This window comes from Dendrobates tinctorius, unplaced genomic scaffold, assembly GCF_039654945.1.
Source record: "Dendrobates tinctorius isolate UK_male_01 unplaced genomic scaffold, ASM3965494v1 ptg000056l, whole genome shotgun sequence".
Taxonomy (NCBI): domain Eukaryota; kingdom Metazoa; phylum Chordata; class Amphibia; order Anura; family Dendrobatidae; genus Dendrobates; species Dendrobates tinctorius.
In genome coordinates, this window is record NW_027361724.1 from 6,805,363 (window position 1) to 6,829,050 (window position 23,688).

The 23,688-nt window shown below is 42.2% G+C and overlaps 1 protein-coding gene across 5 annotated transcripts in view; it reads right to left on the reverse strand.

Annotated features, from left to right (window-relative positions):
- SESTD1 (SEC14 and spectrin domain containing 1) overlaps nt 1–23,688 on the reverse strand; it is a 177,524-nt gene that overhangs the window by 24,386 nt on the left and 129,450 nt on the right. For 4 of the 5 annotated variants that reach the window (XM_073577469.1, XM_073577472.1, XM_073577470.1 and 1 more), the window contains exons 9-13: nt 15,765–15,976; nt 13,825–13,953; nt 7,894–8,088; nt 5,767–5,881; nt 1,874–2,033 (exon numbers count right to left, since the gene is read on the reverse strand). In XM_073577469.1, coding sequence (XP_073433570.1) covers nt 1,874–2,033; nt 5,767–5,881; nt 7,894–8,088; nt 13,825–13,953; nt 15,765–15,976 — 811 coding nt within the window. The remainder of the gene's footprint in view (nt 1–1,873; nt 2,034–5,766; nt 5,882–7,893; nt 8,089–13,824; nt 13,954–15,764; nt 15,977–23,688) is intronic. The other variant, XM_073577473.1, reaches the window with a different exon arrangement.

Here is a 23,688-nt window from a genome sequence, read left to right on the forward strand (position 1 = left end):
CATCTGCTGTGCAGGGAAATCTTGGAAAAGATGCACTGCAAAATCAGAGCTGTGTCCCCTTTATTCTCAGTATGAGTAGGTGTACCAGAGATCATAAAGTGATGTCAGATACGAGCAATATGCAAGGTGGGAGCAACATCAGCAAGTCCAGATTTCCGGTGACAGATTTTCAGACCCATGACAGATCACCTTTTGTGTGAGGACCATCCGTGTAGAATATTATATTTTTTTTTCATATGAACATGTGTGAGCACGTCTGTCTCGTAAATATGCAAAACAAGTTGAAGCTCACGAATTGGGCGTTCCAAAAGCAAGGTAAAGAAGGAGACAATAAAGGAGCTGTATGGGATAGTTAAAAAATAGATACCGTATATACTCTAGTATAAGCCGACTCGAGTGTAAAGGGCCTGTCACACTAAGCGATATCGCTAGCAATATCGCTATAACTAGTGACGTTTCTCGTCGTCAGCTTCCTGCGGCGCTTCCTGCTGTGACGACGAGCGACGCGTGGAGCTGGGCGGGAGGACGCAGGATCGCCTAGTGTGACAGGTAAGTAGGGACCCCCGTCCCCAGCGATGTCGCTGGTGAGATCTGCCTGTGTGGCAGCTCACTAGCGACCACTTAGCGATGCACCAGCGCTCCTGACCGCGTCATATCGCTGGTCGGGATCGCTGGTACATCGCTAAGTGTGACAGGGCCTTTATACACGAGTATATACGGTAAATAATTTAAATGGGTTTTCTCAACAAGATAAATAGTTGAATCTGCAAAGTGCTTGAACAAAAAAAAAAAGCAACTTTCCAATTTATCTTAATAAAAATCCTCTCCGTTCTCAAAAATGTAGGGATTTTTAATTCTATTGTGTACTGCTTGTTGGCTGGGTTACCGGCCAGCAGTAAGCGATCTACTAGGCAAGAAGTGCAGCTCTTGCAGGATCTTCCCAATGGAGCGTGTAAGCAGAGCTGTGCAGCTGGCTGGATCTGTGCTTCTCCAATGCTGCAGAGGCAAAGCTTCCAGAGAGGCCAGTCCCTTGTGTGATGATACTGCAGGTCTGACCAGTCAGTAATCAGGAGCACACTGTCCCCCTAGCAGGAATCTGGGAGGCACGGGAGAGGTGCGCTCCAAAAGACAAGTGAGAAAACAAATATAAATACAATGCTAGTACAGCACCACTGTGGTTTTCATCATCTTGAGTGCTGCAGCGATACAGCAGCATGAATCGTTCATAGGACTGATGCAGGCAATGTCACCGCTGAGGCCAGTCACTGGCTGCGATGGTCACGTGAACGATGTAATGTTCTGGGTGCAGGAATCTCCAGATCGGCAGTGATTAATAACAGAGTATAAGTTCTTTGATTTTTTACCAATTACTGCTGTTGTGAACATTTTAGAAAATCCCGTAAAAACCCCTTAAAGGGAATCTGTCAGCAGGTTTTTGCTACCACATCTGAGAGCAGCCTGATATAGGCAAAGAGACCCTGAATCCAATGATGCATCATAGTTTACTGGGTGCAGCAGTTCTGACACAATCAGAGGTTTTAGATTTAGCAATGCAGCAGAGCTGAGAAAACAAACCACGCCCACACAAGGTTCTGTATATACAATGTCTATACACAGTGAGCTGCTTACCACAGGGGGAGGAGTCGGATGGCTGCCCACATGCCTGATAGTCACAGCCATGAAAATCACCAGGTTATTAACCCTTCAGCCTAAGTATACCACAGCACACTCCCGGCATGTCACACATCGTTGAGTTCAAGGTTTTAACCCTTAGCACATGCTGTCCTCAAATTACATAGCAAAATCCTGCTGACTGATTCCCTTTAATGTTATAACATTCACTTCAAGGACACAGACCAGTAGACCAACTCACCTCTGCTTCCTCAGCTGCATGTCCTCCATTACACCTTGAATATGATCCACATTATCTTTGTTCTCCGTCGACACGTCTTTTCCATAAGCCCAAGAAGCCTGGTTAGAAATCTGATCCAGGAGATTTTGTCCTTTCTCACGTAAACCTTGAAGGCCAGTGTCTAAAAGCAAAAACATTTTCAGGACAGACAGAAATGTGATTTGCGAAAAAAAAAAAATAATCAAAAACCAACAAAGAGGTGGAAGCTGCTAACCATAGGGCCAAATGTTTTTAAGAAAGGACTGAGACCAGCTGCTTTCATAAATCCTCAGATTCAAAATGTGTGACAAATCGAATATCTTTATGGGGGGGGTAGAAGCATGTTACATTTGTTACACAGAGCTCCAAAAACTGGGCATCAAGAAAGTGTAGATGCTTGCAGCCGCCACTAGAGGGATCGCACTGCATACATGGTATATGCTGAATGTAATAATAAACCAGTGTGCAGTACTAGCTCCCCCTAGTGGTAACTGTTGGCAGCTAGAGTTTAAATGGAATGTGTTATCAGAATTTTTTTTTTTAATTTTCCACATCACTAATCACATCTATATTATAAAAACAAACAAAATCCTCAAAACCTGGAGTCTTGCACCTTGAACACAGAACACTATTTCTAAACTCACACTTTTTGTAATGTATTTTTCTATAGTACATAACGCAGTAAAACATCATTCACAAAAGGTGATGGTTAAAGTTCACCTCCACCCCCTCCCCTCACATGGAACAGAAAGCCTACAGTGGCATGTAAAACTTTGGGCACCCCGGGTCAAAATTACTGTTATTGTGAACAGCTAAGGCTTCACATTTGCGTTCGGCAGAGCTGCGGACTTCCTCTGTGAAGCTCCGCCCACTACTGCACCTCCTCCGGTCAGCTCCGCCTACGTCTGCATGCGGCCTGCGTACCTATCTTTAGCATTGGGTACGAAGGCCATGCGGATGTATGCGGATGCGTTGTTGTGACGATGCGGCGACCCGCGTCGAACGCAACCTGTTGCAATTTGTTGCGGTTGTCGCGTCAAAACGACGCTTTCGGACGCATCCGCATACATCCGCACTGCCTGCGTACCCAATGTTAAAGATAGGTACGCATGCCACATGCAGACGTAGGTGGAGCTTCACGGAGGAAGTCCGCAGCCCTCCGCAGCTCTGCCGAACACTAGCGTGAAACTAGCCTAAGGAAGTTGAAGATGAAATGATCTCTAAAAGGCCTAAAGTTTAAGATGACGTTTCCTTAAATGACAAAAATGCCACTGTATGTCCATGTGAGTCTGGTATTAGGCTTAGCGGCCAGAGTGTACACAGCAAGATTTGTATTTATGTATTTTTTTCAATATAGAAAGTAATATGAAACACAAACAATTTTCTTTAAAAAAAAAAAACAACAAAAAAATAAATGAAATAAGTAATTTTCTGATGGCTGATTCCCTTTAGAAGGAGTTCTAAGGAAAAAAAATCAAATGGTTAAGTTATAGAAGGTACTGATATAGTAATTTTATGACCCAATCGTCAGGTACTCGTCCATCCTGGGTCACCGGCTTCCGGTCCTGTGCTCGACATGGTAAACAATATCCTGTGCCAGTGTGTTAAAGGGGGTGTCTGGTCTTAAGCTACAAATCTGCAGTCACAAATTCATAAAAGGGAAGACTTTGAATTATGAAATGCTATGTTCACTACTGTGCAACCTTAAAAATAAAAACCTCTGGAGTCTGCGTAATTTGTATAGATCTGTTGTCAAAGACCTAACGAGCCACAAAAACATATACATGAAGAGATGGGAGTCCGATTTTGGTGCTGATATCCGTCTCGAGAACTGGAACGATGCCATCAAAAACACTTACAATTCCAACATATCAATGGGTCTTCATGAGAGTTATTTCAAATTGTTAAATAGATGGTACTATACCCCGACGAGGTTATCGCATTTTAACACAGAGCTATCTTCCTTGTGCTGGAGAGATTGTGGACACCAAGGGAACCTCTACCATATTTTCTGGGGTTGTTCAAAAATCAAAAACCTCTGACTTCAAGTCACACAGCACATTAACCTCATTGCTAAGGACTTCACAATTACAACCAAAAGAGCACTTCTTTCATTAGACATGGAACAATTTGATGATTCGGTAAGACACATTATCATACACATCCTCTTAGTGACCAAGACCATGTTAGCACAATGGTGGAAGAAAGCAGAGGTTCCCAAGTTTTCAGACATACTTGACAAGATAGGTCAACACAGCGATTTAGAACGCAGATTTGCGATTAACAACAATCACATTCACAAATACTCAAAAAAATGGAAGACCTGGAACAACAAATTTCATATCAAATAGACTTAACAAGAGGCACTATATTTTGAAGTTTAAACTTGGGCGCTTTAGTACTGGGATGCTGTATCTCCTTCCAAGAATGTTACCCCATAATAAGGATTGTCAATTTTTTTTTTCCTTTCATGTTGTTATTCGATATATGTTATTCTATGCCTGTTTGTGGGTTCTCTAGTTTTTACATTTTATTTCCGTACCTGTACAAGGTTGTTTATTCCCCACTCCCTTCCCTCCCTTCCTACCTTCCTTTCCCTACCCTGTTTATTTAAAAAAAAACAATAAAATTATTTGAAAACAAATCTGCAGTCACTCTAACTGTAGATTGTGAATCCTCACAACGCACACTGTACAGTGAGGATTGTTCGCTGTCTGGTATGATTTACATACTTCCGGCCACATTCCGACTAGACTGTATCTGGCCTCGCTCAATCTCCTTGCAATGAGCGATGTCACGCCCATCTAGTCGGTATGTGACCGCATGCAAATAACATACCTGCAGTCATGTGCCTGGAGAATCTTCACAGTGCGCGTCAGGGTACCTCTCTAAGGGGTCGGATAACAACTAATATTAATCTTCTCTGAATGATGGCGTACATACTGAATTAAGCAGACAGTCCCCTTCACACACTGCTCGGGTGAAGTGATGAGGCAGGAATCACTGCTGCGTGTCGAGCTCTGGACTATGAGGCACCCGACCTAATAGGACTTTCTTAGTAACTTACTATTTACAGCGGATTTATGAATACATTTTCTTATGAATAGCACTTGAAAAATGTAATATTTTGCTAAAACAAAGAAATGTGATATGTAATAGTGGGACCGCCAACATCCAGGCAATAGAAGGTGGACATTCAGAGAGATAATGTGGAGGCAGCTGGCGAGTACAGAGCAGACAAGTCCTACACTCATGTAGTGGAGATGCCTGGGGATCATCATTGACAAACTATGAAGTTGTTCTCTTGGATAATTATCTACATGGCACAGCCGGAGCTGGATGACCACAATGAGCACGATTGTGTATTCAGAAACCACGAGAGAGAGCCCCAATCCTGCTTTCCATCCATAATCTACATAAAATTAACATGATTCTGTATTATATGTATTATACACTGGGGTCAATTAGTGGAGGATGGGAAAGAGATAATAGTGGCCACATAAACCACTTTTTGGGATTTGATTTTCTCTAGTATATTAGTAACTGCAGGACTGATGATTGGTATTGTATCCATAAATAAACTTTTATATATGAAAAGTTGTGAAAATTAAAACAAGTTCTAACACATTTATGCACAATCAGTAAATATTCTACCTTTTATTCCTAGAAACCGCCCTTTGCTTTACCTTAAAAAAAACAAAAAAAAAAAACACCTCTGTGTACTCCAAAGATGGCTGACATCACTGGCTCCATCCGCGACCTCTACGTACATTTCCCTGCACTGTTAGCTATCCATAGCAAATGCATTGTGGGTGGTGGCGACTAATCTGTATTTATTCACAATGTGTGTACACAATGCGCCGGCGGCTTCTTACCAACACTTTTGAGTTTTTCTTCAAGCAGTTTCAGTGTTTGCTGAATAGCTGCTCCATCTGTTGGGGCCACATCGACACACAGCATACCCAGCAGGCCGTCCAATTGCTGCGATAGCTGACAAAAGCAATATTTACAAATCAGACTTTTGCAACGCCGGGAACTGTGAGACAAGCTGTTAATATGCCTGGAAACAAAAGGCCTTTATATTAAAATATTTTATTTTCAGGATCCCCAAGAAAATCATCCGGAAAAAATTGCATTTGCGATGTGTAACAACTATATGGGGTGTAAGCCAAAATAAATGTCGATTATGCTCTTCTCTCCATTCTCTGATTAGATATAATTTTTCTGCAACTATACATGCACTGTGCACAAATATTTTGCTGGACGGGCACCATTTCTTAAAGGGAATGTGTCATCAGAAATTGACCCACTTTTTAAACCAATTTTTTTTTCCTCCATCAAGCATTTTTTTCTATTGTTTTTTGATTATTTCTTTACATTTTTTTATATCTATGTTATTAAAACCCCTGAATTCTTGCAGTTGTCCACTGAGCTTCATAGAGTGACACTTCCTGTTCTGTGGAGATCACTTCTCAGCAGTCACCACAAACGGGAATATAATGAAAAGTAAACCCATATATATGTAAAGAATACACAAGATTCACAATAGGTGATGTCACAGCTCGCCTCCTTTTCCTTCCTGCACAACGACCTATGCACAGATCATGCCCATAAAATGCTCTTGCTCCTCCCCCCTAGAATACTCTCGCCTACTTTACCCTCCCTGCACACTAACAACTGCACAGATCATGGATAGAAAATGTTAACCTCCTTTTCCTCTCTACACACTGACCTCTGCACAGATCATAGATAGAGAGTTTTCTATCTCCTCCCCTCTAGAAAACTCTCACCTCCTCTTCCTCCCTGCACAATGACCACTGCACAGAACATGTCTAGAAAACCATCTTCCTCCTCCCCCCTAGAAAACGCTCACCTCCTCTTCCTCCATGCACAATGACCTCTGCACAGATCATGCCTAGAAAACTCTTCCTCCTCCCCCCTAGAAAACGCTCACCTCCTCTTCCTCCCTGCACAATGACCTCTGCACAGATCATGCCTAGAAAACCATCTTCCTCCTCCCCCCTAGAAAACACTCACCTCCTCTTCCTCCATGCACAATGACCTCTGCACAGATCATGCCTAGAAAACCATCTTCCTCCTCCCCCCTAGAAAACACTCACCTCCTCTTCCTCCATGCACAATGACCTCTGCACAGATTATGCCTAGAAAACTCTTCCTCCTCCCCCCTAGAAAACGCTCACCTCCTCTTCCTCCCTGCACAATGACCTCTGCACAGATCATGCCTAGAAAACCATCTTCCTCCTCCCCCCTAGAAAACGCTCACCTCCTCTTCCTCCATGCACAATGACCTCTGCACAGATCATGCCTAGAAAACCATCTTCCTCCTCCCCCCTAGAAAACGCTCACCTCCTCTTCCTCCATGCACAATGACCACTGCACAGATTATGCCTAGAAAACTCTTCCTCCCCCTTGAAAACTCTCACCTCCTCTTTCTCCCTGCACAATTACCTCTGCACAGATTATGCCTAGAAAACCATCTTCCTCCTCCCCTCAAGAAAACTCTCACCTCCTCTTCCTCCCTGCACAATGACCTCTGCACAGATCAATCTTAGAAAACTCTCTTCCTCCTCCCCTATAAAACACTCACCTCTTTCTCCCTATGCAATGACCTCTGCATAAAATATGCCAAGAAAACTCTCCCAGGAGCCACATCTAGTCTTACTGTATTGATTTCTAGGGTCCATGCGGCTGCTGTAAAGCACAAATGCTTAACAAAAGCTCAGTTAAGATTCATTGTTTTCCTGATAACGTACATTAAATAGAACAAAAAATCTACAAAACAATTTAAAAAAAAAAAAAAAGCGAGACGCATGAATATTTCTCCAGTATCTGATTGTAATATATTTTAATTATTGATTCTGTAATTAAGCCACATGGAGGTGACACATTCCTTTTAAGCGTGATGGAATACACAGTATTTGTATAGTTAGTTCTGCTGGTGCTTATCTTATAGGTTGTCCCCATCTTTGTGGGTGTAATACCTCTTGGGCGACTCCATGAAATTCTAGCGCTATCTGCAGCAGATTCTGTCGAAACTCTAGCTGGCTCGCCTGTCGATAGCAGACATCACTGAGCCGCTGCTGCAGACTCTTCAGCTCTACCAGATCTTCTTCATCCCCGGCATTTAAGAGTGCTGCAATCTGCTGATTCAGCTCCACATACACAGCAAACCACTCCTGGAATAAAGTAAAGGACGCGTTCTGTCAAAACTGCAACATAATAAGTCAAATGCAACAGATCATCAAACATCGAGAACAAGTTGATCACAAAATACAGAAAATATTAATTGCAGCGTAATAAGAATAGAACCTAATAATTCAAGATAAATTATTACATTCTTTAGGTCTCCATGGATCTATATCAGGATTACTGTAGATCTGAGCCAAGACTTGCAAGACCCTGGTACAGGATCCGTGGATTCTGGAAAGGAACCCTGCGCGCTCCCTCCTACCTGCCGACATCAAATTTTTGCTCATCTCTAAATCAGGAGCCATTGATAAATAGATTCATTGTATTCATCCTGGATCCTGTAAGCTTCTTATATTGTCTAAATCTCTTCATTTACACGCTAAGCTCCGCCCACCAAAAAAAGTTGTTGCGCTGATAAGACGCAGGAGAATTTAACTTTCTAATATATTCTCACCTGCTCCCCCAGGAAATATTTTTTTTTAGTCGACATAAAAATCTGTTAAATATTGCATTAGAGAAAGCAAAACATGGTAGACGCGTTTCAGAGCATCTTTGTGCATTATGGGTAAACACCGAAACGCGGCAGACATGTTTTTCTTTTCTCTGTATTTAATGGCTACTTTTTGCTACATCTGGAGTCGGAATTTTAAAAAAGTTACAGCTAAGAAGATTTTCGGAACATACGCGCACAGCAACCGATTGGGCTGACCGAGATGGTTAGTCCGCTTCATCCCGCTTATTATTATTTTATTATTTATCCCACTAGGAAAATTAGTCACTGCCCCATGAAACTGTACCCTAGAACGGCAGGTTTCTAATTCCAACCCAAGCACCTTGGGTTTTTTTTTTTTGATTGTAGGGAACGTTAAAGAATAAAGAACATCATGTGCAGCAGTCACGTGACTGCTGCAGCTGATCAATTGCATGTATGGTATGTGATCGCTGAGACTGATGCAGAGGTCATAGGCAGAAAGTCATCCATGCAGCACAGTGGGGTAGATGGAGGGGGGAATCAGCAGAGTGGTGACAATTTACTTGAGGATTCAGTGGGTTCGGAAAGTATTCACACCCCTTTACATTTTTCACTCCGTTTCATTGCAGCCATTTGGTAAATTCAAAAAAGTTCATTATTTTTCTCATTAATGTACACTCTGCACCCCATCTTGGCTGAATAAAACAAATGTAGAAATTTTTGAAAATTTATTAAAAAAGAAAAACTGAAATATCACATGGTCATAAGTATTCAGACCCTTTGCTCAGTATTGAGTAGTAGCTCACTTTTAAGCTAGTACAGCCATGAGTCTTCTTGGGAATGATGCAACAAGTTTTCACACCTGGATTTGGGGATCCTCTGCCATTCTTCCTTGCAGATCCTCCAGTTCCATCAGGCTGGATGGAGAATGTTGGTGGACAGCCATTTTCAGGTCTCTCCAGAGATGCTCAATTGGGTTTAGGTCAGGGCTCTGGCTGGGCCAGTCAAGAATAGTCAGAGTTGTTCTGAAACCACTCCTTTGTTATTTTAGCTGTGTGCTTAGGGTCATTGTCTTGTTGGAAGGTGAACCTTTGGCCAAGTCTGAGGTCCAGAGCACTGTGGAAGAGGTTTTCATCCAGGATATCTCTGTACTTGGCCGCATTCATGTTTCCTTCAATTGCAACCAGTAGTCCTTTCCCTGCAGTCGAAAAACACCCCATAGCATGATGCTGCCACCACCATGTTTCACTGTTGGGATTGTATTGGGCAGGTGATCCACACATACCGCTTAGAACTTTTTGGTGATAACTCTATCTTCATTTCATCAGACCAGAGAATCTTATTTCTCATAGTCTGGGAGTAATTCATGTGTTTTTTATTTATTTATTTTTTTTTTAGCAAACTCTATGCGAGCTTTCATGCCTTGCACTGAGGAGAGGCTTCCGTCTGGCCACTCTGCCATAAAGACCCAACTGGTGGAGGGCTGCAGTGATAGTTGACTTTGTGGAACTTTCTCCCATCTCCCTTCTGCACCTGTTGAGCTCAGCCACAGTGATCTTGGGGTTCTTCTTTACCTCTCTCACCAAGGCTCTTCCCCCACGACTGCTCAGTTTGGCTGGACGGCCAGGTCTAGGAAGTCTTCTCGTGGTCCCAAACATCTTCCATTTAAGGATTATGGAGGCCACTGTGCTCTTAGGAATCTTGAGTACTGCAGAAATTCTTTTGTAACCTTGGCCAGATCTGTACCTTGCCACAATTCTGTCTCTGAGCTCCTTGGCCAGTTCCTTTGACCTCATGATTCTCATTTGGTCTGACATGCACTGTGAGCTGTCAGGTCTTATATAGACAGGTGTGCGCCTTTACAAATCAAGTCCTATCAGTTTAACTAAACACAGCTGGACTCCAATGAAGGAGTAGAACCATCTCAAGGAAGATCACAAGGAAATGGACAGCATGTGACTTAAATATGAGTGTCTGAGCAAAGGGTCTAAATACTTATGACCATTTGATATTTCAATTTTTCTTTTTTAATACATTTGCAAAAATTTCTACATTTCTGATTTTTTTTCAGTAAAGATGAGAAAAAAGATGAACTTTTTTGAATTTACCAAATGGCTGCAATGAAACAAAGAGTGAAAAATTTAAAGGGTTCTGAATACTTTACGTACCCACTGTAGAAATGCTCATTTCTAATTTGTATTTTATAACAAATTGCCAGCTGGAATTTTTAAAAAGTACTAAAAAATGATAAAATAAATTGAAAAAAAAATAATATACATATATCTTATTAAAGTAATTTACAAGGACTGCTAACCCTAGAACTGTAATAAATCTATTAGAATTTTGCCAATGATAAGGAGCAGCTCTAATTCTCTCTTCCGCCCTCTTTGGACAAGAGGCTCCATTATTAGCCCCTGGCCACTGATTATGAAGGAGTGATCAGCAATTAAATCGGCATTAGATTTCCCCTAATTCATAAATTGCCCATTTATAAAGGGGAACGCTAGATTTACTGTGCGTGCAGCAATAGCTTCTGTACAAGTTCCCTCTGCACTGAGCACTATTAAGCCCTTTCTGTTTATCTGGCTGTAAATAGCTCCTTTAATGAGTTCCTCACCGTTATCTCCGCTATATATAGTGATTGGAGCGCCGGCAATGACCCGGCAGGAGCCTCAGCTATTCTATTAATGATGAGTATCCGAGCCGGTAATAATAGTATCTCGTGACGGAGGAGTCGTCAGTACCGAGATAATGTCAAAAATAGAGATCGGCGCGTGTACCAACGACTGTAAAGCACAGCGTCAGCGATACATTCACCATGACTGATAAAACATGGCTCCTGTGCCCAGAAGGGAAGATATATTTTATATAGTACTTGCTTTCACCTTTTTCCCTCACAGTACAGGACTTTTAAAAGGGGAAAGTGTGTTTTATTTGCCTTTTTTTCTACATTTTCCGAAATTCTTTATTGATTTTTTTTTTTAAATTTGCTTTCACCAGGGGAATGATCAATTCGATAAAACACTGCAGTATTTTTGCATTACGGTGTTTTAGGTCTTTGTGCGTAAAAGGCTTAAAGGAGATCCATCATTAGATTTTACAATTCAAACTGCATATATTATTAAAGAGAAGTCTTGGACCTGATGAAGCTGGTGTGTTTACTTTGAAAATCCCTATCAAAATGGCTGAGTAATCTTGTTTGACATTTCTGTCGCCTTTAATGCAAATGAGAATTGTTTTTTTTTAATCCAGTTCCAGCTGGAGTCAGAAAACTCATTTTTATGAAGATTGTGCAGCCATTCAAAAATGGATTTTCAAAGTAACTACACAAGCCTCATCAGGTTTAAGAGATCTTTTTAATAAATTATGCAGTTTGCATTGCGAAACCTGGTGAAAGATGCCCTTTAAGGCTAAGTGCACACGTACCGAAACTCTCGCGGAAATTACCGCGAGAGTTCCGGAATTCCATTCCGCGGGAAAATCGAATTTTAAATTCCCGAGATTTTCCCGCGGAAAAACTAGCATTTTGCAAGCGTAATTAGCTTGCAGAATGCTAGCGTTTTCCAAGCAATCTGTAGCATCGCTTGGAGAACTGATTGACAGATTGGTCACACTCGTCATACATAGTGTTTGATGAGTGTGACCAACTTTTTACTATTGAGGCCGCCTATGCAGCATCAGTAGTAAAAGATAGAATGTAAAAAAAAATAAAAAATACTGTTATTCTTACCTTCCGATGTCCCGCGCATCCGTTCCCAGTAATCCTTTGCGAAAATGGCCGCGATGACGTCCGTTCTCGCGGGTTCACGATAATTCGCGATGACGTCGCGCGAATGACCGCGAGACTTCGCGATCCCGCGAGAACGGACGTCATCGCGGCCATTTTCGCAAAGGATTACTGGGAACAGGAGCGTGGAGAGAGGCGGGAAGGCTGAGCGGGACGCCGGAAGGTGAGAATAACAATATTTTTTATTTTAAATTCTATTTTTTACAGGGATATGGTACCCAAAGCCCGGTACCCAAACAGTCTCCTCTCCTCCGGACCGTGAGTACCATCCCCAATTGTTCTACTTACTTTTCGCATGGTGTGCACAGCCACATGCGGGAAGTAAGCGGAACAATGCATTCCTATGGGTGCGGGATCGCCGCGATTCCGCAAATTAATGAGCATGCTGCGTTTTTTACCGCGAAGCGATTCCGCCGCGGTAAAAACCGCAGCATTAGCACAGCATTGCGGAATCCCATAGGAATGCATGGGATGCTTATTTTTCGCGTTTTCGTGGCAAAATCGCGCGGTTAAAACCGCCGAGGAAACGCGAAAAAAACGCCACGTGTGAACTCAGCCTAATAGTCTAAAAGGTCTCTAATGGGCATCCGTATCTATCAGACGTGGGGGCCAAGGTTAGGGCCCTGATCATCACAGCTCATCCGTAGGGTGTGATGGCGTTGTGCAGGGTGGCAACAGGGTGACAGTGGGAGCACCTTACATCCAATTAACCCATTAAACCTGGTCACATAAACTACAACTTCCTTTCAACTGCAGAATCTAGGGTAACGACCTGAGAAGCCCAGAGCACAGATGACTTTGGGAGAAGCCCCAACAGTGGCTGCATAGTAAGTTTGCAAATGAATGACTGACAATGTAAAATACAGACAGTTTGAGTTCACCAGTTTTGGGTTCATAGATGGGAGTTAGATGGGACCCAGAGCCTGGTTCCTTTAAAAGGGAATCCATCACCAGGTTTCTACACCTAATCTGAGAGCAGCATATAGGGGCAGAGAGCCTGATTCCAGAAATATGTCACTTACTGGGCTGCTTGCTGTAGTTTTTCTAAAATCCCTGTTTTATCAGCAGGAGATTATACTTAAGAGACCTAGTAAACCTGCTGTCATGTAGTACTCCATATTCATGAGCACTGTATAATTCCGTCTGCAACACTGATTGGCAGCTTTCTGCCTATGCACAGTGTACCCATAAAGCAGCCAATCAGTGGTGTGGGCGGGGTTATACGTAGCTCAGCATTCAGAGAACTGGTCGATCTGCAGCAGGTAAAACAGGGATTTTATCAAAACTACAACAAGCAGCTGAGTAAGTGATACATCACTGGAATCAGGGTTTCTGCCCCTATATCATGCTGCTCTCAGATAATGCAGCAAAAACTTGACAGATTCCCTTTAAATAACATACAGTGCGATATGGAAGTAAATCTTACGTTAGGTATATAACAGTAAAACGTCTTGGCATACCCACACTTACACTGTGCTGACTCTCAATCTCTTCGTGTTTCTGTTGTAAAGCCTGAGAAGCTCGGATAGAGTCACCGATCCCCCACTGTGTTCTCAGCTGTTCTGATCCGGGTCCTTCCAGCCAGTTCACAACCTACAGTAAGGACAGTTGTCATCGTCTCTGAATTATTTAGAGGAAGGAGCTGTATAATGCACACAGGGAAAGGAGACGGACAATGTATATTCAACCATACAGAACACAATATTAAATCCGGAGGATACAAAGGGCTCAGAAAAGTATAGCGCTGCAGGCGTTACAGGGGGTCCAACCGGTAAAAGAAAAGGCATCAGTCTCCAAAATCCAGCCAAAGATCACGGATTCATTCATCTGGGATGCGACATTTGCTTGCCCATGGCAGAGTCGGGCACAATGGCTAAATGGAACAATTCTCTTTGCCTATACAATAAAGGGTGCAGTTACACTTCAATGAGGACCCGTCACTTACTGGAAAATGTATTTTGTCATATCTCAGGAATGAAAAAAAAAACATGTTTAAAAAGAAAAAAAAGTGAACACCCCTGCCGTGTTTCTCCCGACGCTAAGAATTACATATGGGGAATGAATTTTGAATAAATAAAAAACTTTTCAGTGGCTATCCAATCCCATTAAACATTATACAAACAGCTAACAATGGACTAAAATAACAAAAGGAGACATCCTCATCTATTGGGGTGTTGTGGGGTGTCCATAAAGCGGAGGTCAAAGGGCCTAAAGTGATGTCCACCTGACATAGTATCCCCTGAAGAAGCGAAACACACATTGGAGAGCATGATCTGTGGGACTCTGTATGTTTCACCCTATTATGGGTACAATATGGAGAGGTGGGTCAGATATCTAATAGCCACTCTACTCATTCTTTACGGGGCTGCCAGAAGAAGCAAGGCACAGCGCTGGGCAGCCCCACAGGGAATGAATGAGCAGAGGTCGGGGATATGGCGTCTGCTCTCCTGATCTACATGTCTCACACTGATAACGCCTCCTTTCATTTATAAGAAGCTCTGGAGCCAGACTCGCAGGGAGATCTATGTCCGGCCCATAGATCTTAACAGCTCGTTAACATACAGGAAAAACATGGCTTTCTCTGGAATAAGACATCAGATCGCAGATCTCAAGGTATCGTTTTATTCAACTATCTATGACATACATTACCATAGAGGCTGTTTATGAGTGTTGATCCTACTGACACAGATTCCCTATAACCAGAAAATTACCTGTTTAAATCAGGTTCTTGTGTTTAAAGTATTTTTATTTTTTAAATTTGGCAATGATTTTTTTTTTTAAACAAATCAAAATCTGTATTAATTTTTTTAGACTAACTTCCTGTTGTTTCAGGGTATCCACACATACAAGAACTGCAATGACCACACTCTGACCGTATATTTTGACTTGAGGTGTCTATTGTGCATGTGCAAAAGTCACTATGAAGGGAGGAGGAGCAGGGGAGCTGTAACGTAGCTTAGGCCAGGGTCACACTTGCGAGTGTTATGCGAGAAACTTGCACGAGTCTCGCACCTCAATACCCGGCACTCGGACCAGAGTGTGCGGCTGCATAGAAATACATGCAGCCGCACACTCCGGTCCCGAGTGCCGGTGGCAGTGCCGGGTATTGATTTGGAGTTTCTTGCATCACACTCGCAAGTGTGACCCCGGCCTTATGGCGATTGTTGGATCCTGTGTTATCAGCTGTGTACACAGGTGTCACCTGTCATTGTAATCCTGCCTCTGATAAGAAGCCTTCCTGAAAACACTTCCATTTTTTTTTTTAAATACATGCGAGACAAAAAAACAGATTTAAACAATAGGTAATTTTCTGCTGACAGCTTGTCTAAAAACCAGCAGAATAATTTACCACCACGCACCAGTAACCAGTCCTATTGCACTAATCTGCAGTGCCGCTCGCCTACCTGCATCACCTTCTGCTGAATTTCGTCCAGCTGCGTGCGTTTGCTCCGCTGCCTGCACACTTCTTGGTAACGAGTGTATTGTTCTCGGAGGGAATCAAGAAGTTTCATAACCTGAGGCTGAGCCAGGAGTTCATCGTCCATAGGGGACCACGCCACACCTCCCTCTGAACCATTGAAGCGCCGCTGCTGAAGTTCAGATAGCAACTCATGACCTTCATAGGATCAAAAAATTGTAACAATTAAAAAAAGGTAAAAAATACTCAAAACATACTCAACGCTCCACTCTTGCCTTCTCCAGCAGCAACCCTGGGACCCCGCTTCATGGCAGCCATCACCCCCGGTAAGCAGTAAGACGCATGGATTATAAGAAGCGCCACCATTTTAGTAAAAAAAAGTTTTTCTTCTCCTCAAAATTTGGGGTGGGTCTTATAATCTGAAAAATACGGTTTTTGGTTCATAAACTTCCTTATCCAAATTTATGGTAATCTACACATCACGGAGTCTGTATGGCAAGTCAATGGAGCTTTAATCCCTTTACCCATGGCCAGGCCAAATGTTCACAATTCAGAAAACGGTCACTTTATGTAATTCTCTGGAGTGCTTCAACATATCCCATGGATTCTGAGACTATTTTTTTCTGACACATTGTACTTCATAATTGTGGTAAAATTCTTTCAATATGACCTGCATTTATTTGTGAAAAAAAATTAAAATCCCTCAAGGTGCTCAAAACCACATTCAGGAAGTTAATTAACCTTTCAGGTGCTTCACAGAAACTGAGACAATGCAGAAGGAAAAAAATTAACATTTAACTTTTTTTTCACAAAAATGTTACTCTAGACCCAAATTTTTTTTTAATTTCACAAGAATAAAAGGAGAAAATGGACTCCAAAATATGTTGTGCAATTTCTCCTGAGCATGCCGATACCCCATATGTGTGGGATAACTACTGTTTAGGCGCACAGCCGGGCTCAGAAGTGAAGAAGCGCCATTTGACTTTTTGAATGCAAAATTTGTTGGAATCAGTAGCGGTTGCCATATAGCGTCTTGAGAATCCCTGATGTACCTAAACAGTGGAAATACCCTCACTAATGACTCCATTTTGGAAACTAGATCCCTCAGAGAACTTATCTAGATGTGTGGTGAGCACCTTGAACCCCAAGTGCTTCACAGAAGTTCATAACATAGACACTTTAAAAAAAAAAAAAAAATGTAAAAAAAAAAAAAAAAAAAAAAAAAAAGATCACATTTTTCCCACAAAAATGTTTTAGCCCAAAGGTTTGCATTTTTACAAGGGTAACAGGAGAAATTGCACCATACAATTTGTTGTGCAATTTCTCCTGAGTATGCAGATAGCCCAAATGTGGGGGAAAACTACTGTTTGCACGCACAACAGGGCTCAAAAAAGGGAAGGAAGGAGTGATGTTTTAGAACGCAGACTTTAAAGGAATGGTCTGCAGGTATCATGTCAAGTTTGGAGAGCCCCTGATGTGCCTAAACAGTGGAAACCCCCTACCAGTGACCCCATTTTCTAAACTAGACCCCTCAAGGAATTTATCTAGATGTGTGGTCAGCACCTTGAATCCACAGGTGCGTCACAAAATTTTACAACGCTGATCTGTGAAAATGAAAAAATATATTTTTCCCACAAAAATTTTGTTTTAGCCTCAACTTTTTTCATTTTCACAAGGATAGCAGGAGAAAGCGGACCCCAAAATTTGTGGTGCAATTTCTCCTGAATACACAGATACCCAATATGTGGTTGAAAACTACTTTTGAGGCGCAGTGCAAAGCTCAGAAAAAAGGAATGCCATATTGGAGTTCAGATATGGATTGGTTTGAGTGTTTCATGTTACATTGGCAGAGCCCTTGAGGTGCCATAACAGCAGACCCCCATAAGTGACCTCATTTTTTAAACTACACTCCCTCAATGAATTCATCTAGGGAGCAGTGACAGTATTGATAACCACAGGTGTGTTACAGAATCTTATAGCATTGGGCAGTGAAGAAAAAAATAATTACATTTTTAGCACAAAAATTTTGTTTTAGCCCCTTTACATTTTCACAAGGGAAATGAGTAAATATGGCACCAGAATTTGTCCCACAATTTCTGTTAAATGTAGAAATACCTCCTATGTAGCTGTAGAGTGCTGCTTAGCCACTTGGCGAGACTTGGCAGGGACGGAGCGCTATTTGACTCCTGGAACACAGATTTTGCTAGAATAGCTTGTGGACTCCATATATAGAGCCCCTTAAGTCCTAGAAGGGCAGAATCCTCCCTCAATTGACCCCATTTTGGAAATTATCTACAGGTGTTGACGATTTGGACTCCATGGGCGCTTTCCAGAACAAGCAGCTGCAGATGTTGGAGTGAAAATTACAAACTGCCGTTGTAGTGACCAGCTCATGTTTCTGGAGACATGCACCTGTAAGTTAGGCGAGGTGTCATCACTACAGAAATGCCAAACATATGGACGATAAAAGTAGCTTAAGCATACTGGGGCTCAGAAGGGAGATGGGCATTTGTATTTGGATATTTTGAGAGCTATAATTTTTCCACATTTTTGCTGACAGTCATGTGAGGTCTTGTTTTCTGTGGGATGAGTTGACGTTTTTATTGGCACCATTTTCGGTCACATGATGTTTTTTGATGGCTTTCTATTCCGCTTCTTGAGAGGCAGAGTGAACAAAAACTTGCAATTCAGGTGTTTTTTTTTTTATCCTGTTAAGCGTGCGATAAAATTGATAACGCAGCTCTATTCTTCAGGTCAGTATGATTACAGCGACACCGCATTTACATTGTTTTTTTTTAATGTTTTGACGCTTTTACATAATAAAAATAATTTTATAGAAAAAAAAAAAAAAGCCGGGAAGTGTACATTCAACTTCAGAAGCGGCGAGGCGGCTGCTTGTGCAAATTATATTATCACGGCCACAGGGGTGGGATTACATGAAAAGTGGGCTGACTAGTCTGGGTATCTGACGCCCCATCAACTAGTCAAAGCACACCTCAGCATAGGGAAAGCGGAGGTTCTAAATGTTTTTTAAAGCATTTATTTAACTGAATTATGTTATACAGAGCTGGGTAGGAAGGGAGTTTAATCACAAATAGCTGAATGCTGCTGGACTGGAGGGCATGGGGGACCTGACAGGTTGCCTTTAAAGATGAAATGACCTCTAAAAGGCCTGAAGTTAAAGAGTACACATTTCCTTTGTATTTTAGGATATATATATATATATATATATATATATACACATATATATATATATATATATATATATATATATATATATATATATATATATATATATACACACACACACACACATACATATATATACATACATACATACACACACACACATACACATATGTTATGAATGAGTCACCGTAGGGGGCAAAAACAGAAATACTAGCTGAGTCCAGAAAACCAGAGAAGTTGGCAGCTATCGGATTGCAGACCCCTGAACCTAACAACAACAACTAGCAGTAGCCGTGGGGGGTTCCTACGGTGCCCTAGACCCCTCGATCACAGCCGGAGAACTACATAGCCTAAAGACAGAAAGGGAAATCTAAACTGCCCAAGAGCAGACCCCAAAGCAATAGGCAGCCCCCAACATATAATGACGGTGAAGCAAGATGAAAAAACACTCACACAGATAGAAAGATAGGCTGAGCAAATGATGGGGCCCAAGCTAACTAAATAGGATAGAATAGAAAAAGCTGCTGTCTGCAATCCGCCAAAACCCTCTCAAAAACAAGAGCCAACAGACTGAAAGGGAAAAAAGCCCTGAAGACGCTAGGCTTCAAAAAGACTATATCAGTACTCAGGTATTTTCTGAAGACAGAGCAAAAAGGAATTCAGCTCACCCAGCAGGGAAAGGCAGAAATCCAGAAAAACAAGGCAAAACAAAACCAAAACACAAATGCAAAAAGTAGAGCAGAAAACTTAGCTTTTGAGGAGCAGGAATCAGACTGGTCTCCAAGAATCCCTCAGAGTAATCACCCGCTAGGCAGAAGGGCGTCGGCTGCCTTATATCCAGTCAGCAATTCCAGTCACCCAGTCATCATCATTCTGCTCAGGTGCTTTGTAATCAGCCTCACTACCTTCCTTCACCAGAAGAGGGAGTTCATCAGACCACAATGGTGAAGGGGAAAATGAACTCACAACACACATACATACACACATATATATATATATATATATATATATATATATATATACACACACACACACAGTCATATGTTTGGGCACCCCTATTAATGTTAACCTTTTTTCTTTATAACAATTTTGTTTTTTGCAACAGCTATTTCACTTTCATATATCTAATAACTGATGGACTCAGTTATATTTCTGGATTCAAATGAGGTTTATTGTACTAACAGAATATGTGCAATCTGCATTTAAACAAAATTTGACCGGTGCAAAAGTATGGGCACCCTTATCATTTTCTTGATTTGAAAACTCCTAACTACTTTTTACTGACTTCCTGAAGCACTAAATTGGTTTTGTAACCTCATTGGGCTTTGAACTTGATACCCAGGTGTATCAAATCATGAGAAAAGGTATTTAAGGTGGCCACTTGCAAGTAGTTCTCCTATTTGATTCTCCTATGAAGAGTGGCATCATGGGCTCCTCAAAACAACTCTCAAATGATCTGAAAACAAAGATTATTCAGCATAGCTTTTCAGGGGAAGGATACAAAAAGTTGTCTCAGAGATTTAACCCGTCAGTTTCCACTGTGAGGAACATAGTAAGGAAATGGAAGAACACAGGTACAGTTCTTGTTAAGCCCAGAAGTGGCAGGCCAAGAAAATATCAGAAAGGCAGAGAAGAAGAATGGTGAGAACAGTCAAGGACAATCCATAGACCACCTCCAAAGACCTGCAGCATCATCTTGCTGCAGATGGTGTCACTGTGCATCGGTCAACAATACAGCGGACTTTGCACAAGGAGAAGCTGTATGGGAGAGTGATGCGAAAGAAGCCGTTTCTGCACGCACGCCACAAACAGAGTCGCCTGAGGTATGCAAAAGCACATTTGGACGAGCCAGTTACATTTTGGAAGAAGGTCCTGTGGACTGATGAAACAAAGATTGCGTTGTTTGGTCATACAAAAAGGCGTTATGCATGGAGGCTAAAAAACACAGCATTCCAAGAAAAACACTTGCTACCCACAGTAAAATTTGGTGGAGGTTCCATCATGCTTTGGGGCTGTGTGGCCAATGCCGGCACCGGGAATCTTGTTAAAGTTGAGGGTCGCATGGATTCAACTCAGTATCAGCAGATTCTTAACAATAATGTGCAAGAATCATTGACGAAGTTGAAGTTACGCAGGAGATGGATATTTCAGCAAGACAATGATCCAAAACACCGCTCCAAATCTACTCAGGCATTCATGCAGAGGAACAATTACAATGTTCTGGAATGGCCATCCCAGTCCCCAGACCTGAATATCATTGAACATCTGTGGGATGATTTGAAGCGGGCTGTCCATGCTTGGCGACCATCAAACTTAACTGAACTGGAATTGTTTTGTAAACAGGAATGGTCACAAATACCTTCATCCAGGATCCAGGAACTCCTTAATAGCTACAGGAAGCGACTAGAGGCTGTTATTTTTGCAAAAGGAGGATCTACGAAATATTAATGTCACTTTTATGTTGAGGTGCCCATTCTTTTGCACCGGTCAAATTTTGTTAAAATGCAGATTGAACATTTTCTGTTAGTACAATAAACCTCATTTGAATCCAGAAATATAACTGAGTCCATCAGTTATTAGATATATGAAACTGAAATAGCTGTTGCAAAAAACAAAATTGTTATAAAGAAAAAAGGTTAACATTAATAGGGGTGCCAAAACTTTAACATATGACTGTACATACGGTATTTTTTTTTTATTGTCATCTTTTACATTTTAAAGATTACAAAATGGGTCGATGCAAAAGTTTAGGCACCCTGCATAGTTAGTATTTTGATCAGGGGTGCCCAGACTTTTACATGCCACGGTATCAATTATGCTGTTCCCATTCATCTCAGCAGCTGACATCATTATCTTCAGTCATCCCTGGATGAAAACCATCAGTGAGCCGCTGGACCCCATAAACATCAATAGACGTGTAATTACATGAGGAGCGGCCAAACTATTAGACACTGCATGATTTACTGCTGAAATTCAGGTGCGGTGAAATGTAAAAAAATATGGTCAATTGGTGACAAAGAAATAGAAATCTACATTTTCCTTCGCCTTTGAGAGGAAGCAGCACGGCATGTAATTAGTGATGAGCGGCTCTGATGATTTATCGTCATCGCAGTGAAGGCAATCTGCTGTTCCGCTACTTATTAACAACACTATCATTGGTAAGGCTCTCCGTTTTGGGGTCTGGATACACGTGAAGCGTTATGATGCTGTTGCTGGAGATGTTGTGGCATAAATTCCCGTCTGTCAGCTCCTTATTTTTCCACTAACGAAAAATAAAGTTTTTGGCGATGGTTTGGTCCAGGTCTTGTGGCTGTAGTAGGGACGCTAAGTATGTCTGCACACACTTGTCTAAAAAACGCTCTTGGCTGGGTTCACACTACAAGATAGGTTCCCCTTTCCCGCTGGTCTCTTTGCTTCCTCTTCTGGCAGGGACAGTGTATCAACGCTGCAGCCAATCATTGAACCCCATTGGTCACTGCTTCAGGTACTGATTGGCTGCAGTGGTTATGCACCGGCCCGTCGGAAAAAAACGCAAGGAAACAAATGGGGTACTCAAACAGTAGTGGCGGACCGGTGAGCGAGTATACGGTAATTATTTTTAGGCCACGCTATTTTCTGAAGCAGCGAAACGTGTATATACTGGAAGCTGAAATGTGCCAAATGATGAAGCCTGCAAAATCTTGTACTCCACATAGGATGATTAGATCTTCTGAAGTCCATACGGGGCCGCAGTGAGGAATTCAGCTGACGATCAGCATAAAGCCGATGCAGCAAAGCTTAGTCAGAGGCAGCAGTAAATATAGGTCCTTGAGTCAGTCGTACCCGTCATGTAGACGTAAATTCTCTCCATTTATTTCTGGCTCTGGGAATGGTGAGCGGGATGTCAGACCTAATATGTCTTCCCTTGATGAGGAGAAGGATCCTTGTTTTGTCTTCCTAATCCTTCTAACACATTGTGGAGCTACCTTAGTTTTAGGCCAAACACAGGAACTGGAGAAGCGGCAGACAGTCGACCCTCGAGAAGAGGAATCTGGGTACTAGCAAGCTTTGTTATTCTACAATACAAGAATCATTTGGGGGTCCATTATTCTAAAAGCAAAAAACCCATTATGTGCACTGGAAATTTCCAATGCGGGGTTTTGGGGTTAAAGGAGTATTTTCATCTCAGACACACGATCTACCATGGAGAGAGACACCTATGCGTTATATTTCTGGTCAAGGGTGTCCAAAGAAATCATGGAGGCCCATAGCAAAAGTCCTAATTATCCTCCCCCTCTCACCCACACTCTCCTTTTTCCCCAAAACAACATTCAGAGGAGTAGGCAGGGTCACGGTGCATAGGCACTCTCAGAGAAGGGCAGTACCACCCACAACCACCCGCATGCACAGTATGATGCCCACACACCTTATGATGCAACCACAGGGCTCCCAACACACTATAATACTGCCACAGCAATCCAACACAGTATGATGCCTCCAGAGTGACCTCAACACAGTATACTACACCCCACTGCCCAAAAACACACGGTATCATGGCCCGCGCACACACGGTTTCATGGCGCCCGAACCGTATCATGGAGCCTGAGCACACACAGTGTCATGGCACACGGACTGTATCATGGCGCCCACACCGTATCATGGCGCCCGCGCACGCACACTGTCATGGTGCCTGAGCACACACAGTATAATGGCGCCCGAGCACACACCGTATAATGGTGTCT